Here is a 14,752-nt window from a genome sequence, read left to right as displayed (position 1 = left end):
TGTGGGCAGGCACAAAGAGATCTTAATTAGGAGACCTACAATTAAAACACAGTGAGTCTCCAAAAGAGAGAGAGAGAGCACTACAGTCTGTATGCCTCAGAGCAAGCAAAGCACAGCTGCCACCCCCTCTAGCCACAGGGCAAGGAAGGCAAAGGGTATTGAGTCTGCACAGCTGCCCTCCGGAAGGACAGCTCCAGGTGAGCAGAGATGGGAACTGAGTTAAGATGGGAGTACTTTCTCTTCTCAACTTCCCATCAGAAGATAAATCACTATTTTGTGAATGATGATTTCCTACAGGAGCATGTGCCTTAAGATAATTAAATGGGAGGTAGAGATGGGGACATGTCATATGGTTTTCGGTGAGAGATGAAGAAAAGTTCTAAAGACTGCATTTCTGATGCTCAGTACAAACCAAAGTACTACATTTCTGGGCATATTAACAACTACTCCTTGAAAAGTAGGGACTATCACTTTGGATTCATATATACATTTGCGTTTTAGATTTTTCTTTTCATTTAAAAGCTCACACACCTAAAGGAATACACCACCTAGACTGAAAATAACTTCCCTTTTGGATAGTCAGGAATCCACAACACTGAAAACATGAACACAAATTTAGCCAAACAAGAAGACCTCTAAACACCAGATAATGAGTTGTATTTAAAATTTGATCTTCATTTTCTTATAAATGAAATTAGTCAACTTCAGCAAAGAACTTTTTCCACACCGTTAAGTCCTTATATTTTGCCCATACAATGAAAACTTTCCCACCAAGCGGAAATTTCTCTCCCCAATAATAATGCCAGTTAAATGGGCAAATGTACAATCTGATATTAAAAATGACCAAACATGCACACTGACTCTGATGCTTTAAAAAAACTCAGAAGAAGAAGTTCTGACCTGACCAAAAAATTAATACAATAGAAAGGAATCAGAACACTGGAGCAGAAAAGATTCATGAGCTAATATTTAGCCCAAACTTTTCATTTTACAGATCAGAAGTTTAAGGTTAAAAGTGAACTCCCAAGGTCCCGTAACTGGTCAATGAGAGAGATGAGCGCTAGGAGACCCCATGTCCACTGACTTCCACTCTGAGGCTTCTTCTATTCCACCGTGCTCTCCCCTTCATTTTCCTTCTGCCAAGCTCAGGATTAGCTTTAAAGGTAATGAAGGAGCAACTTCCACTCTTGGTAATATGCCCAATGAACATTAAAAAAAAAAAATCACACTCTCCAACTACAGGACCATCTTTTCTAAGACCAACCCAAGAGCCCACCTTAGTCCACCTCAACTAAAGCGCCATTTCAAATGAACACAAACACATACCAATGTTGTAATCAGTTTCAATTTATATCTAACTAAAGTTTGCCATGTTATGATCAGGGTGGAAATTTTGCTTTTAACATTTTGTGAGGCGGTAAGAAAGGTAACCGGATTATGAAATTAATAAACAAAGACTAGTTGCTGATAAATAAACCATTTCTGGGGTTAACATTAAAACAGCCCAAATTCCAGTCAACAGAAAGGATGCTGTTGACTGAGACAATCTTCAGAAAAGCAGGACACTGATTCTATGCAGGGGGAGAGGGAAGGCAAAAAGGCAGACCACTGTGATTTCTTACAGTGCTCCATATAATAAAACTTTAATTCTCAGTTGTCATACAGAAAGCTTAAACAGGAGGCCAGCGACACCTATACATTTTTTTTAAGTAATCCCATTCTGACAGCATTTGGTCATGAAGAACTCTTACATGTAGTTGCTACCCAGAGAGCTATTCAACATGACGGAGTTAGGAACCTGTGGCAGTGAAGGACAAGCCACCCAAGGCTAAAGAAGTGTAAATCAGGAAGTGATCTGGAAGTTCAGTCACCTTTCAACCACCTTAACTTAACCAATTCTCTAAGTATTAACTTACATTTTGTTATGGACAAGTTATAGTCATTATTCATTTAAAGCAAACCAGAATTTAAAGAAGCTAGAATCATTTTGGGTCACAAAACCATTTCTTAATGAATCCAGACAAGACTTGACACACAGCTATGAATGAATTCTGAGAAACAATCTTTAGAATTCCATAAGTATGTTAGCCCAGGGGAATCCTAAAACTCCCTTTTGGAATTTTATCATTGATTTGAGGGACTCTGTAACAAAATGCTTGGTTTCTACACCGAAAACTACCAGGTCAAAGGATATAATCACTATGGTACTAAACCATACTGTGGGTTAGCACGAATCAACGCATACCATCAACCCACACTAGACTGCCTCCAACTACGACATAAAAAGCTTACCAATGGAACAACAGGTCATTCCAGCTCAATTCAGAAATAATGCTGAAGTTTAATGTAAGGAGTCAACCACTCTTCCCATAGTGAGGTAGCAACTACTGTTCAGGCAAAAGTTTTAAAGGAAAAAAAAAAGCATATAAATATGATCTTATTTGAAATAATTGCAATTCCTCTGACAGGCTTTTCCCTACAGACTACTGCTTAGCAAAATAACGCCAATGGATAAGAAAATGTTAGCACCTGATTAAAACTTTAAAGGTGATTCGTCAAAGACCAACAGATAAAATATTCTGGTGCCCAGACATTAGGTCCCTGAATCCAGGTGGCTCTCTTTCTAACCAGTCTCTTGAAAAGCTCTGATTGGAAGCTGTCAGCATAAAACTTTGCTTTTGAATATGTGATAACAACATTTGGAATGTGAACGCTTGGTCCTTCAATACAAAATACATAAGCATGCTACACAAGAAGAAAATGCTTCTCAGGATCGCCTTAAAACAAACTAACTTCTCCTAATAGAAACTTTCTTATTATACTCAAATATACATGGGGCTAAAATTCTACACATAACCAGGCAAGTTTCAATTTTGAAAATAAGCAGGTAATGAAATGTCAGTAAGTCTATTTTTTTTTTTTTTTTTTGCTGCTGTATCTTTTAAAAAAGCAAAATCAACTCACATTTAAGCACCAACTCCATGCAAGTAACCTGAACGGTTCAGTCTTTTTGTCATGTATGAGGCCTTTGGTTCTCCAACTACATGGGATCTGTGTTGTTAGCTTAAAAAATACAGAATTGGCCTTTCAAAAAAAAATAATAATCTACAGCAACCAATAAATAGTCTCAAACAACCCTGCTGACTGCAGCTGCCTTCTGAAGGCTGGGAAAAGGAGGTGGAGAGAGAGTAGAGAGAGGCAGGGAAAAGGGACGCTGCAGCTAGCTACATAGCAAGGAACACGCCCCCATCATGTCCTCCTTGCTCTGTCAGAAGGCGGGTTGTTGTCAGTCTCCTGATCAGGCTGCCTTAGAAACGATTTAAAAAAGGAGGCAGGAAGACTAACAACTAAAAAATGCCAGCTCCTTGAAAGGAGCGGCCGGGGTCCCTGGGATCTCCTCCCTCCCCTTCTTCCCAGGATCTTTCCGTATATCTAAGGGGGTGCGGGGCACAATAGGGGACAAGGGGTTTGCCCAGGATATTTTGTGTGCACCAACGGCAGAGCACGCAGGAAACGGCTGGTTGTTATCTTTCCCTTTCTGTTTCAATCAAGAGCACTCCAGAGCAGCACCCCCTACCCCCCTTCGCTTTAGCCCCTAGCAGCTGCTCTTCCTCCTCCTAGCATCCCCAGTCCCATTCTCTCCCCTCCCCTACATTTCAAACTCCCCCTTCTGCATCCAATGGAAAACAAATGCGCAACGCCACTGGCTGAACCTGAACTCAACTTCCCTTCCCAGGGCAACTTTCCTTCTTGCTGAAGGGGGCTGAATAATGCTTACCAAAGCATCCCCACTCTCGCCCCAGTACTGATGGGCAAGGGGCAAAGCTCTTGACCCTTCATCCACCTTGGGTCCCCTTATTAGAATCAGAGAGAGAACCCTAACTCTTCCTTCTAAGGAATAACTTTGCTTCATAACCCACCTCTTTCTCCCAACCCAAAGCAACCACCACCACCACCACCACACTAAGTAAAACTGTCCCTTATCTACTCTCCTCACCCCAACCCCGCTTCCCCCACCCCTTCCAAGCCCCAGGATTGGCCTAGGAAAAGGTGGATCAATAAAGAAATGACGGAGAAAAGGAGAAGGGCGGGAGGGAGCTGGGGTCGGAGACTGCGTGCTCACAAGCGCAGTGGGTGGGGTAGGAGAGCAGCTGCTTCCCCTGGGAGGATGCTGCCCAAGTCCCCCCACAAATACCTCCCCTCGGAGGGGCCCCCTTCCCCAGAGCTGGAGGGAAAGCCTGCCTCCTCTCCAGGGGGAATGGTGGAAAGCTGCTCTTCTCTGAGCCTAGGGGACAGTGCACTATTTTCCCCTCAAATATGCCACTAGTCTTTCATTCTAAAGGAGGAAAGAGTGGAGTGAAGCTAGAGTAATTCCCTGCTACCAATAGGCTAGAAACTACAGCTCTGTAAGATGGGGGAAACAGACTGCTGTAGGAGGAGATCACCGTTATCTTCAGAGGGGAAGGAGGTGAAGGGAGGCAAGGTGGAGAGGAAAGTAGATTTTCCCTGGTGGGGTAGGGCGGGAGGGAGGATCTATCTGCTTGGGGTGGGGTGGAGGATGGAGGTGAAGGAAGGGGGAGTGGCTGGTAGTGTAGGGACCTGGCCTGGGGATGGGGCGAGGGTTCATCAGGTTTTCGGAAGCCAGGTGCTGGAAGGGACATCGGTCCCCAAGGGTGGGAGAAGAACGTGGCCCTGGATGAGGCCATCACCCGAGAGATGCCCAAAAGGAAAACTGCCCCAGGAGTCAAACATCTGCCCAGAGAGGGAGGCGGGGATGTGGCGGGATCAGGTCTCTAGGAGGGAGGGAGGGAGGAATCTTGCTCGGATGAGGTAATCTGTGAAAGGGAGGAGGGGTTCAGTCCCGGGATGGGAAACCCCGGCGAGGGGTCTGTGCCAAGGGATTTGGGGAAGGGTCAGGGGAAGGAGGGTGGGGGGCAAACGCCCTCAGCGAGATGGGTCCAAACCCCGGGGTGGGGGCGCCTGGGGGTCTGCACCCATGTATGGGGGTCCCAAGATGGGAGGGCCATTTGCCCCGGGTCAGGGACCCCAGAATGGTCCCAGAATTGGGATGCTCCACAATCCCGGATGGGGGAGGGGAGGGGGCTCCGCAGAGGGTCGAGACCCCGGACCTGGGGGTTCCTCGCCCCCTTACCTCTCCGCTGCCGCCTCCTCCGCCGCTCTCCCCAAACACGGCCCGGAACCGGCGCAGGTTGGTGCCGATGGCGGCCGAGACCTGCAGCGCCGCGTCGAAACCAGGGCCCACCCGGAGCAGGGCCGGCCCGGAGGAGGCTGAGGACGATGACGAAGACGAAGACGAGGCGGACGACGAAGAGGCTGCTGAGGCGGCGGCCGCTCCCCCTGGAACCCCAGCCCCGCTGCTTCCCGCCGCCGCCGCCGCGGCCGCCACAGCCGGGGGGGAGGGGGGCGCCCCGGGGCCGCCGCCGCCGACCGGGGGCCCGGGGGGAAGCAGCAGGGCCGGGATGCGTTGCCGCGGGGCGCCCCCTAGGCCCCGGCGCCCCCCGCCGCCGCCGCCCCCGGTGGTCCCGGGTCGGGCGGGGAAGCGCCACCGACAGCTGTGCGCCATGTTCGCCCCGTGAAGTGAAGCAGCGAGAGGGAGAGGCGACAACACAGGGGGGCGGGGAGGCGGAGGGGGGGGCGGAGGGCCCCGGAACCTGCCTAACCCGCTTGGCGCGCCGGCCGCCCGCACCCTGCCGGCCGCTATGCAGAGCGCCGGGCCGCGCCCGCCGGCCCCGCAACCTGTATACCCGGCTCGGGCCTCCGCGCCTCTCGCCGGGCCGCGGCTACGCCATGCCGAGGCCCGGGCCGCTGCCGCCCGCCCGCTCGCCCGCCCCGCAACCTGGATAAGTGCATGCCCCGCCCTCCGGGAGCGGCATTGCTAGGGAAAAGGGGGGGGAAGGAAGCCCAGGAGCCCGACGCGGAGCGCGGGTTCCGGGGAGAGGGGGAGGGGGCGAGGACGACTGGGAGGATGGAGGCGGAGGGAGCCGGGCCGCCTGCAGCCTCGAGAGCCGAGAGGCGGATTACACACGTTCCCGGGATGCGCTGGGAATCGAACCGCCCGGGAGAGCGGCTTCCAGTGTAGCGCGGCTGCCGGGTCGGGGACGAGCGGGGCTTCTCTGCCTCGAGGCACGGATACAAGATGGGTTAGCCCTAATCCAACGCTTCTAGAATAAAAGAGCCCTTATTGTACTACAGGCAAAACGGAAGCGTTGCCCAGTTTACTATATGCAAAATAGAAAGGCCCTCAATGAACGCGCTTTAAAAAATAGAAAAAAAGAGCCCCTCCCATTTTCATGCTGGAGCTCTCTCCAAAATGCACACACCAAGCGGCGGCTCTCCCGCCGCCTCCTCGCCCTGCTATGCACTCGAGACTGAGGAACCCCTGGCTTTCCTGCCCTTCTGCAGAGAGTTGGGACGTTTTCTCCAGCCCGGGCATGGGGGCCACGGCGTGCTCCGCTAACGAGGCGGTGTTACAACGAAGCTGAAGCTGGGTGGCTAACGGGGCCTGGAGGGAAGAGGCGGGCAAAAGCGCCCCCGCCCCTTTTTCCTCAGTTCTCTGCCTGCCGCTGCATGCAAAGCAGACCCTAATGTATGCATGCAGAGGGAGGGGGGCTCGCGAGCACGTTTCTGATTAAGAGAGGGGGAGGAGAAGAGCGTTGGGCATTATGATACACTGGGTGGAAGGGGCCCGCCGGCGGCGAGCTCTGTGCGCGGGGTTAGTAGGCTGAGGGGGGAGGGGGAAGGAAGGAGGAGGGTTAGGGCGGGGGATGAATATCCACCCGGTTTACTTTATTGCGGGAAAGAGGAGAGGGCGCCTTAAGCTAGGCGTTAGAAGCCTGCAAGGCTGGGAAAGCAGAGAGAAGGGAGGGAGGGGTTGGTACCGGGAGAACTTGCGTTAGCTGAGGCTGGGGGATCGATAGACAGCCTGCAGGCCCCGGGGCAGCCTCCAACCCCCCAGCCGAGGTGGAGTTCGCGGGAAGGTCACGCAGCCTTCCTGGACTCCCGCACCGGTACAGCGCACTGCATGTAATATTACAGCCTGGGGCGGCGAATTTGGGAAGGAGGGGGAGGGTCGTGGTGAGCAGGTTGCAATCAGTTCTGGCCCTCTGGAGGGTGCACTGCACGCCTCCAGAGAAGGTCCACGGCCTCCTGGTGCTGAAAACCAACGTCCCTCCACCCGCGAAACGTTTGTGCAGAGCGAACGAAGAGGTGGGGGCTGGAGGGGAGCAGAGAAAGGGAGGAGACACAGGCAAGCTCCAACTCCCCCAACTCGTCCCGGATCGATCGTCGTTCCAACCGCGCAGGATGGAGCCCAGATGGTTTGCAAAGCGCACACACACAACCAGATTCCGTTGTTACATCGCGTGGTTTTCTAGGTGCAAAAAGGGTGGGAGTAGCGGGAGAGTCTCTTAAACGGCAGCCCCAGGACTCTGCTAAGGACATAGACACCCCATTGTGGACGGTTTCTCCATTGCAATACATTTAGCGTTAGGCGAGGGGGGTTTTGCTTCAGTGTAGCTCTGATCAGTTACAGATTGGCGACCACGTGGATTCCCTCAAGCATCCTGATTTGTCCCCTCTCTCACTCTCTCTTGCTTATTTTTCTTTTGTATTTGCCGCCCCCCCCCCAACTTCTTTAATATGCATAACGGTCTGCAGAGGTAATAGGCAGGGGACTGAGTGACAGGCTTTATATAACTGTGTCAACAGGATTTCTTCCCGTCCTCCACCCCTGAGAAAACAAACTGGCTGGGTTCTGAGTAACCGCCTCACTTCAAGCACACTCCTTTTGGCACAGGTGGGAGGACTGCAGGTTGGGTGGGGGCAGCAGGAAAGAAGAGTGTCTGTGAAGATTGTGTGAAGTCCCCAGACTGAAGTCTCCCTGTAGAAAAACTCCTTGAGAAATCACCTAGTTTGTCTCTTTGCCTCCAGACTAGTCCAAAAGGAGCCAGGGCAAATCAGAATTTGGTTTATTGTTGGAGCTTTTAAGGCAGAAATAATAATAACTTTGTTATTGAGTACTTTCTGTGAGCCTAAGTGCTTTATGTGCATTCAGTTCTTGCCAACCCTCTGAGATAATTCTGATTTTACAAATGAGGAAACTGAGGCTTAGAGTAATGTCCAAGGTCACATAGGTTGTAAGTAGCAGGACCAAAACTCACTGAGGTCTGACACCAATATCCCAAAAAGACATACTATGCCTCTTCACACCCATTAGGATGGCTACTATCAAAAAACCGAAAACAGCAAGTGTTGGCAAGGATGTGGAGAAATTGGAACACTTGTGCACTGTTGGTGGAATGTAAAATGGTACAGCCGCTGTGGAAAACATGGCAACCCCTCAAAAAATTAAAAATAGAATTACCATATGATCTAGCGATTCCAGTTCTGGGTATATACCCAAAAGAATTAAAAGTAGAGTTTGAAGAGATATTTGTACACTCGTGTTCATGGCAGCATTATTCACAATAGCTAAAACATGGAAGCAACCCATTGACCCATGAGTGGATTACCAAAATGTGATATATTCATACAATGGAATATTATTCAGCCTTAAAAAGGAAGGAAATTCTGCAATATAATATAACATGGATGAATCTTGAGGACATTATGGTAAGTGAAATAAGCCAGGCACAAAAAGACAAATACTGTGTGATTCCACTTATACGAGGTACTTAGAGAAGTCGAAATCATAAAGACAGAAAGTGTAATGGTGGTTGTCAGGTGATGGGGGAGGATGGCAAGTTATTGTTTAATGGGTACAGAGATTCAGATTTACAAGATGAAAAGAGTTATGGGGATGGATGTTGGTGATGGCTGCACAACAATGCGAATATATTAAACAAAAGACATTCTGTGCCTTACTTATAAGGTACAAAACTGCATGTGCTTTATTTTTTTATTTTAAATTTTAATTCAATTTATTTTACTTGAATACCTAATATATTCATATGGTTAGAAATTTAAAGAAATTGGGGCCAGACTGGTGGCACAGCGGTTAAGTGCACATGTTCTGCTTCAGTGGTCTGGGGTTCGCTGGTTCGCATCCCAGGTGTGGACATGGCACCACTTGTCAAACCATGCTGTGGTAGGCATCCCACATATAAAAAAGTGGAAGAAGATGGGCATGGATGTTAGCTCAGGGCCACTCTTCCTCAGCAAAAAGAGGAGGATTTGCAGCAGATGTTAGCTCAGGGCTAATCTTCCTCAAAAAACCCCCAAAATTTAAAGAAATTAAAGTCTTCATTCTTGTTCTGAACTACCCTCCCCTCCCTTCGTCATATCTTACCTCTTCTTAGGGGCAGCTATTATTATAACTCTCATGTATATTCTTCCAGATAGAGTCTGTGCCTATACAAGCAAATACATATCGAAGTTTTCCCACAAATGATATTCTTACAACAGGTCCATTTCTTAGATCTTGCTTGGAAATCTGTATCTTGGAAATCATTCCGATCAGTAAACAGCATTTCCTCTTTCCTGGGACTGCATGATATAGCTGTAGCACAATTTATTTAACTGGTTCTCTATTGGTGAGCACTTAAGTTGTTTCCAAACTTTTGCTATTTCAAGCAATGCTGCAGTGCATAACCTTGAACATACGTAGTTTTGCAAAAGTGCAAATATACCTGTAGTATAAATTTCTAGAAGTGGAATTGCTGAGTCAAAAGGTATGTACATTTATAACTTGATAGATGTTGCCATCCGTCCCCCGTAGAGATTGTACTAATTCATATACTCACCAGCAATGTTTAAGAGTGCCTCTTTCCCCTTACCCTTCCAAAAAGGAGTTTTTAACTTCTCGATCTTTACCAATCCTATAGAATGCACACATTTTAAATTGTTTCCAAATGACAAAAGGAAACTTTTAAGAAGGGAACCCCAAATGTTGCCCCTTTCTGCAAACTCATGAATTACTTCTAGTTTGAAGGGACCTTTAGATTCTAGATGTTCACTCCCTTTTCCCCTCCCTGGAAAGACTACTTACTGCAAGCCACTATTGTGGTGTGTCCCCCCATCCCCTGCCCAGGGTTTTCCTTACTCATTGGTAAGATACCCCTCTCAAATCAGCAATTTCCCTTCTCCAAACATGCCCCCCAGTGGAAAATAATGCATTAGGAGTCCCCAAAGTCCTAAGAAAAAAATGGTGGCTGAGTAATTTAAATTTGCCCATAGGAAGGCTTCATCATCACTGCACAGAGGACTGCTCAGAATCCTTAGGACCAAGCCCATTACTCTTCTACAAAGGCACCCTTCCATTGAGGAAGCAATGGTTGCATTTTGCTACCGCCTTGAATCCATCAGTTTCCATTTCTGAACTCCAAAATAATTAAGTATAGCCATACCTATCACTAAAAGGACTTTAAATACTGACCCCAGCATGGACAGCTGGCTTTCTGTAAAGGATTAGGTATAGCCCTGGCCAAAGGCAAGGGCTAGATGAGTTTTGGGCCATGAGCTCTTTGAGAACAGGAACTGGGTATTACTTATCTTTGTATCCCTTGTGCCAAGCAGTGTCTAAGCCAGCGCAATTAATGTTTGCAGAATAAATGACCCTTCCTAGCCACACTCTTGGACCTTGGGATTCATATCCAAGGGGTCTTGCTTTGTCAGAGGATTTTGGCAGTCACACGTGCTGGGTCTGGGCTGGTTTTTTTTTTGGTTTTTGTTTTTCAACATTTTATTTAAATCAGTTAAACTGGGGGCTGGCCCCGTGGCCGAATGGTTAAGTTCGCTCTCTGCTGCAGGCGGCCCAGTGTTTCGTTGGTTCGAATCCTGGCCGCGGACGTGGCACTGCTCATCAAACCACGCTAAGGCAGCATCCCACATGCCACAACTAGAAGGACCCACAACGAAGAATATACAACTATGTACTGGGGGGCTTTGGGGAGAAAAAGGAAAAAAAAATCTTTAAAAAAAAAATCAGTTAAACTGTCTCCATTTGAAATTGTACTGATGACCAAAGTTCATATCTCTCAAAGAGAGAAAAATTATAGGAATGATTATTTGATTATTACTGTTTCACCTTGTAGAAGCATGAAAGCATTTCCTTTCCCTCTCTTCCTAGTTGCCTCTAAATTGTACTCTTATAGTAAGTAATCTTTTTTTTTGAGGAAGATTAGCTCTGAGCTAACATCTGCCGCCAATCCTGCTCTTTTTGCTGAGGAAGAGTGGCCCTGAGCTAACATCCGTGCCCATCTTCTTCCACTTTTTTATATGTGGGACGCCTACCACAGCATGGTTTGACAAGCAGTGCCATGTCCACACCCAGGATCGGAACCGGCAAACTCCAGGCCGCCGAAGGGGAACCTGCAAACTTAACTACTGCACTGGCCCGGCTCCATAAGTAATCTCCTGATCAGTGTCCTTATCTTCAACCTCTGTTCTTTCTGATTTTCTGACCTTTTATTTATCCAACAAGCATTTATTGAACAGCTACTTTGTACCAGGTATTGTGTTATATCTGGAGATATAACAAAGATATACAAAGATGCTATGTCACAAAACTTTCACAGGATCATGAGAAGGAAAGGGGCCTTTGAGAAACAAAGAGTATTTCAGTGTTGCATGAACGTAAGGTAGATGTGGGAAAGTGTCAAAAGATGACTGACCAGATCCTATGAAGGAGTTTGGATTTTATCCTAGAAAGGTTAGGAAAACATTGAAAGATTTCAAGCAGGGACTTACATGATGGAATTTGTGTCACATCACTGTGGCAGTTGGGTGTAAGAAAGGCTGATGGTGAGACTAGAGGCAGAAGATGCAGTCAGGGTATTTCTGACCTCTTCCCAGGGCATATCCATGTGCAGTAATCCAGATGATAGGTGCAGTGGCAGCGAAAGTGTAGGAATGAGGACAGATTCCAGAGATATTTAGCAGATAGAAGGACTTTTGGTGTCCAGTTATATATGGAGGATGAAGTGGAGGGACTTTTCTCAGGTTGCCAGCTGGGGTCAATCAAGCAGATGGTGATACCACCAACCAAGCTAAGGACAACAGGAGCAAAATGTTTTTGCTTGGAGCTGATGAGTTTAGTTTTGGAACAGTTGACTTTGAGATGTCTGTGAGATGTGCATGTGGAGCTGGCTAATGGGCAGTTGGCTACATGGGACTGGAGCTCAGGAGAAAAGGCTAAAAATATAGATCTGGGACTTGGAAGCAGAGAGATGGTAGTTGAAACCATGGGTGTGGATGAGACCACACAAAAAGTGTGTAGCTCACAGAGGCAAAGCAGTCAAGAACAGAACCAGAAGAAACCTGGTCCATCAGGTGGGCTAGCAAAAAATAGCCAATGAAAGGAGACTGAGAGAGAATGCTCAGCGAGGTAAAAGGGGGCAGGAGGGAAGCCAAAGGAGAGTTTCAAACAGAGAAGCTGTAAACAATGTCCAATGTAGCAGAGAGGTCAAGAAGCAAAAGGACTGAAGAGTGTTCCTCATAGTTCTGGGGGAGTCACGGGTGATCTCTGTAAGGGCAGTCACAGGGGAAAGGTGAGGTTGGAAGTAGGAGGGTATTTGGTGGAGGAGGAAATGGAGAGGGCAAGGAGAAGCAGGCAGAGGCAGCTCTCTGGAGAGGCTCAGCTGTAAAGGGAGAGAAAAGGACTTTAGCTGGATCCTCTTAACACATGGTTAAGAGGGTTTTAAAAAAAGTTTTAAAGCTAGTTTTTGGTTATTATAAAAGCAATATATGCAAGGTAAAAAATTTCAGGGGGCCGGTCCCGCAGCTGCGTGGTTGAGTTTGCACCCTCCGCTTCGGCGGCCCAGGGTTTCGCCAGTTCGGATCCTGGGTGTGGACATGGCACCGCTCATCAGGCCATGCTGAGGCGGCGTCCCACATAGCACCAGAAGGACCCACAACTAGAATATACAATTATGTACTGGGGGAGCTTTGGGGAGAAGAAGAATGAAAAAAAAAAAAAAAAAGAACATTGGCAACAGATATTAGCTCAGGTGCTAATCTTAAAAAAAAAATTTCAAATAGTACAGAAAAACATAAGATAAAAAGCCTAAATATCCCTTCCTTCCCTCAAAAGGTAGTCACTGTTAAGTTTGTTGTCTAATATTTCAGAATATAAACAAGTACATATCATATATATATAATTTATATGTCTTTCTATGTACGGATGTACACACATGCGCGCGCACACACACACACACTTCTTGACTCAATGTGATTGTACCATACAAACTATTTTGCCTGATCCCTTCATCTTTTTCACTTAACAATACGTCCTGGAAAACTTCTCGTGTCTTTCTGACCTTATCTCCTGCCTCTCTCTCCCTAGTTCATTGTGCTCCTACTGCTTTGACCTCCTTGCAGTTCCTGGAACACACCAGGCACACTCACACCTTAAGGCTTTTGCACTTGCTGTCCCCTCTGCCTGGAATGTTTTTCCCTTAGATATCCTCTCCCTTCCGTCAGATCTCTACTTAAATGTCACCTCCTCAGAGAGGCCACCCCCTGTCATTGAATATACCTTACCCTACTTCATTTTTCTTCACAGCACTGATTATGTGCATCGATTGACTTGTTTAATGTCAGTCTCCCCCACAAGGATATGAGCTCCATGAAGGGGGGACTTTGCTTCACTGCTCTGCATCCGGAGCCTAAGACAGTACCTGACCCTCAATAAAACAGAAAAAAGCATGCAGTGCTAGCCTAGTATAGTATTATCATAGTATGGATAACAGCATAGTGGCTAAGAATGCATGCTCAAACTGCCTGGGTTCTAATCTTTATTTCTTAGTAGATGTTGCACTTGGGGGAGTGAATCAGTTTCCTCCTTGTAAAATGGGGTCATACCAGTACCTAACTCCCTGGGTTGTGAGGTGTAACGTGTGAGCATATGGAACATGCTTAGAACAGTAACTGACACTTAGTAAATTATAATGAATGTTCACTGCTATGATTATTAGTGGTATTCTATAAAGGCAATATAGTCGCTCCAAGGACAGTGCTCCATTCATTCTTCTAGCTCTTCTTTACCTCTTTGATTATTCCTTCGCAGCCTCCTTTCACTCCTTCACCCTTTTAACACTGGTGTCTCCTGAGTGCTTTTTATTTCTCACATTCTCTTAGAGTGAACTCATGGTTTTAACTACTACCCAGACTGAAGAGTGCCATAGCTGTTGCCCCAAACCACACTGTTCCCTGGGGCCTCAGAAGCTTGCATCCAACTGCTTTGAGCATTTCCATTCTAATTACTTGTTAGGTTGTATGACTCACTGAAGTGTGGGTTCCTCAAGGGCAGGAATAGTTTCTTGGTTATCTTTATCTCCGCTTCTCCGGGGAGGGGCTCTTGGTAGGTACACTTTGCAGGTGCTCACAGTCTAGTGAAGGGAAACAGACGATCAACAAATTACTATAATAAGCCAGTGGGTGACAAGTGCTGTGTAAGTAGGACAAAGGGAGTAGAGAGCTGAGAGAGGCTGAGGTACAACAGTTTATAAAGGATGGCCACGGAAGGCCTTTGGGTGAAGGGGATCCTTGAACAGAGCACTGAAGGAAGCGAGAGAGTAAAACCAAATGATGTGTGAGGAAAGAGCGTTCGGAGCATAAACCAGCAAATGCAGAAGGCCTGAGGTGGAGTGTGTTTAGGGACAACAAAGGGGCCAGTGTGGCGGGAGTAAAGTGACTGACAGGAATAGTGGTAGGAAATGAGGTGAGCGAAGGAATGGGGGAGGGAGGTATTTCAGATCATACAGGAACTTAAAGGAGATGACAAGCCATTGGAGGG

General features: G+C 47.4%; 1 protein-coding gene and 1 long non-coding RNA gene across 9 annotated transcripts in view; both read right to left on the bottom strand.

Moving 5' to 3' along the window:
- KMT2A (lysine methyltransferase 2A) overlaps positions 1-5,646 on the bottom strand; it is an 80,531-nt gene extending 74,885 nt beyond the window's left edge. For 3 of the 8 annotated variants that reach the window (XM_070624939.1, XM_070624938.1, XM_070624940.1), the window contains exons 1-2: positions 5,153-5,616; positions 2,965-3,063 (exon numbers count right to left, since the gene is read on the bottom strand). In XM_070624939.1, coding sequence (XP_070481040.1) covers positions 2,965-3,063; positions 5,153-5,584 — 531 coding nt within the window. In that variant the 5' untranslated portion in view covers positions 5,585-5,616. Of the gene's footprint in view, positions 1-2,292; positions 2,388-2,964; positions 3,064-5,152 lie in introns of those variants that run through there. The other 5 variants (XM_070624941.1, XM_070624942.1, XM_070624943.1 and 2 more) reach the window with 4 other exon arrangements.
- A 5,759-nt stretch (positions 5,647-11,405) lies between these two features.
- Positions 11,406-14,347, bottom strand: LOC139084087 (uncharacterized). The gene is made up of 2 exons (XR_011541363.1): positions 14,242-14,347; positions 11,406-12,596 (listed from the first exon to the last, which is right to left on the bottom strand). It is a non-coding gene; the product is annotated as an uncharacterized lncRNA (long non-coding RNA).
- Between the last annotated feature and the right edge of the window lie 405 nt (positions 14,348-14,752).

The sequence above is a fragment of the Equus przewalskii genome, chromosome 6, assembly GCF_037783145.1.
Source record: "Equus przewalskii isolate Varuska chromosome 6, EquPr2, whole genome shotgun sequence".
NCBI classification, from domain to species: domain Eukaryota; kingdom Metazoa; phylum Chordata; class Mammalia; order Perissodactyla; family Equidae; genus Equus; species Equus przewalskii.
Note: the sequence above shows the minus strand (reverse complement) of the source record. Positions and strands in the feature narration are given on the sequence as shown.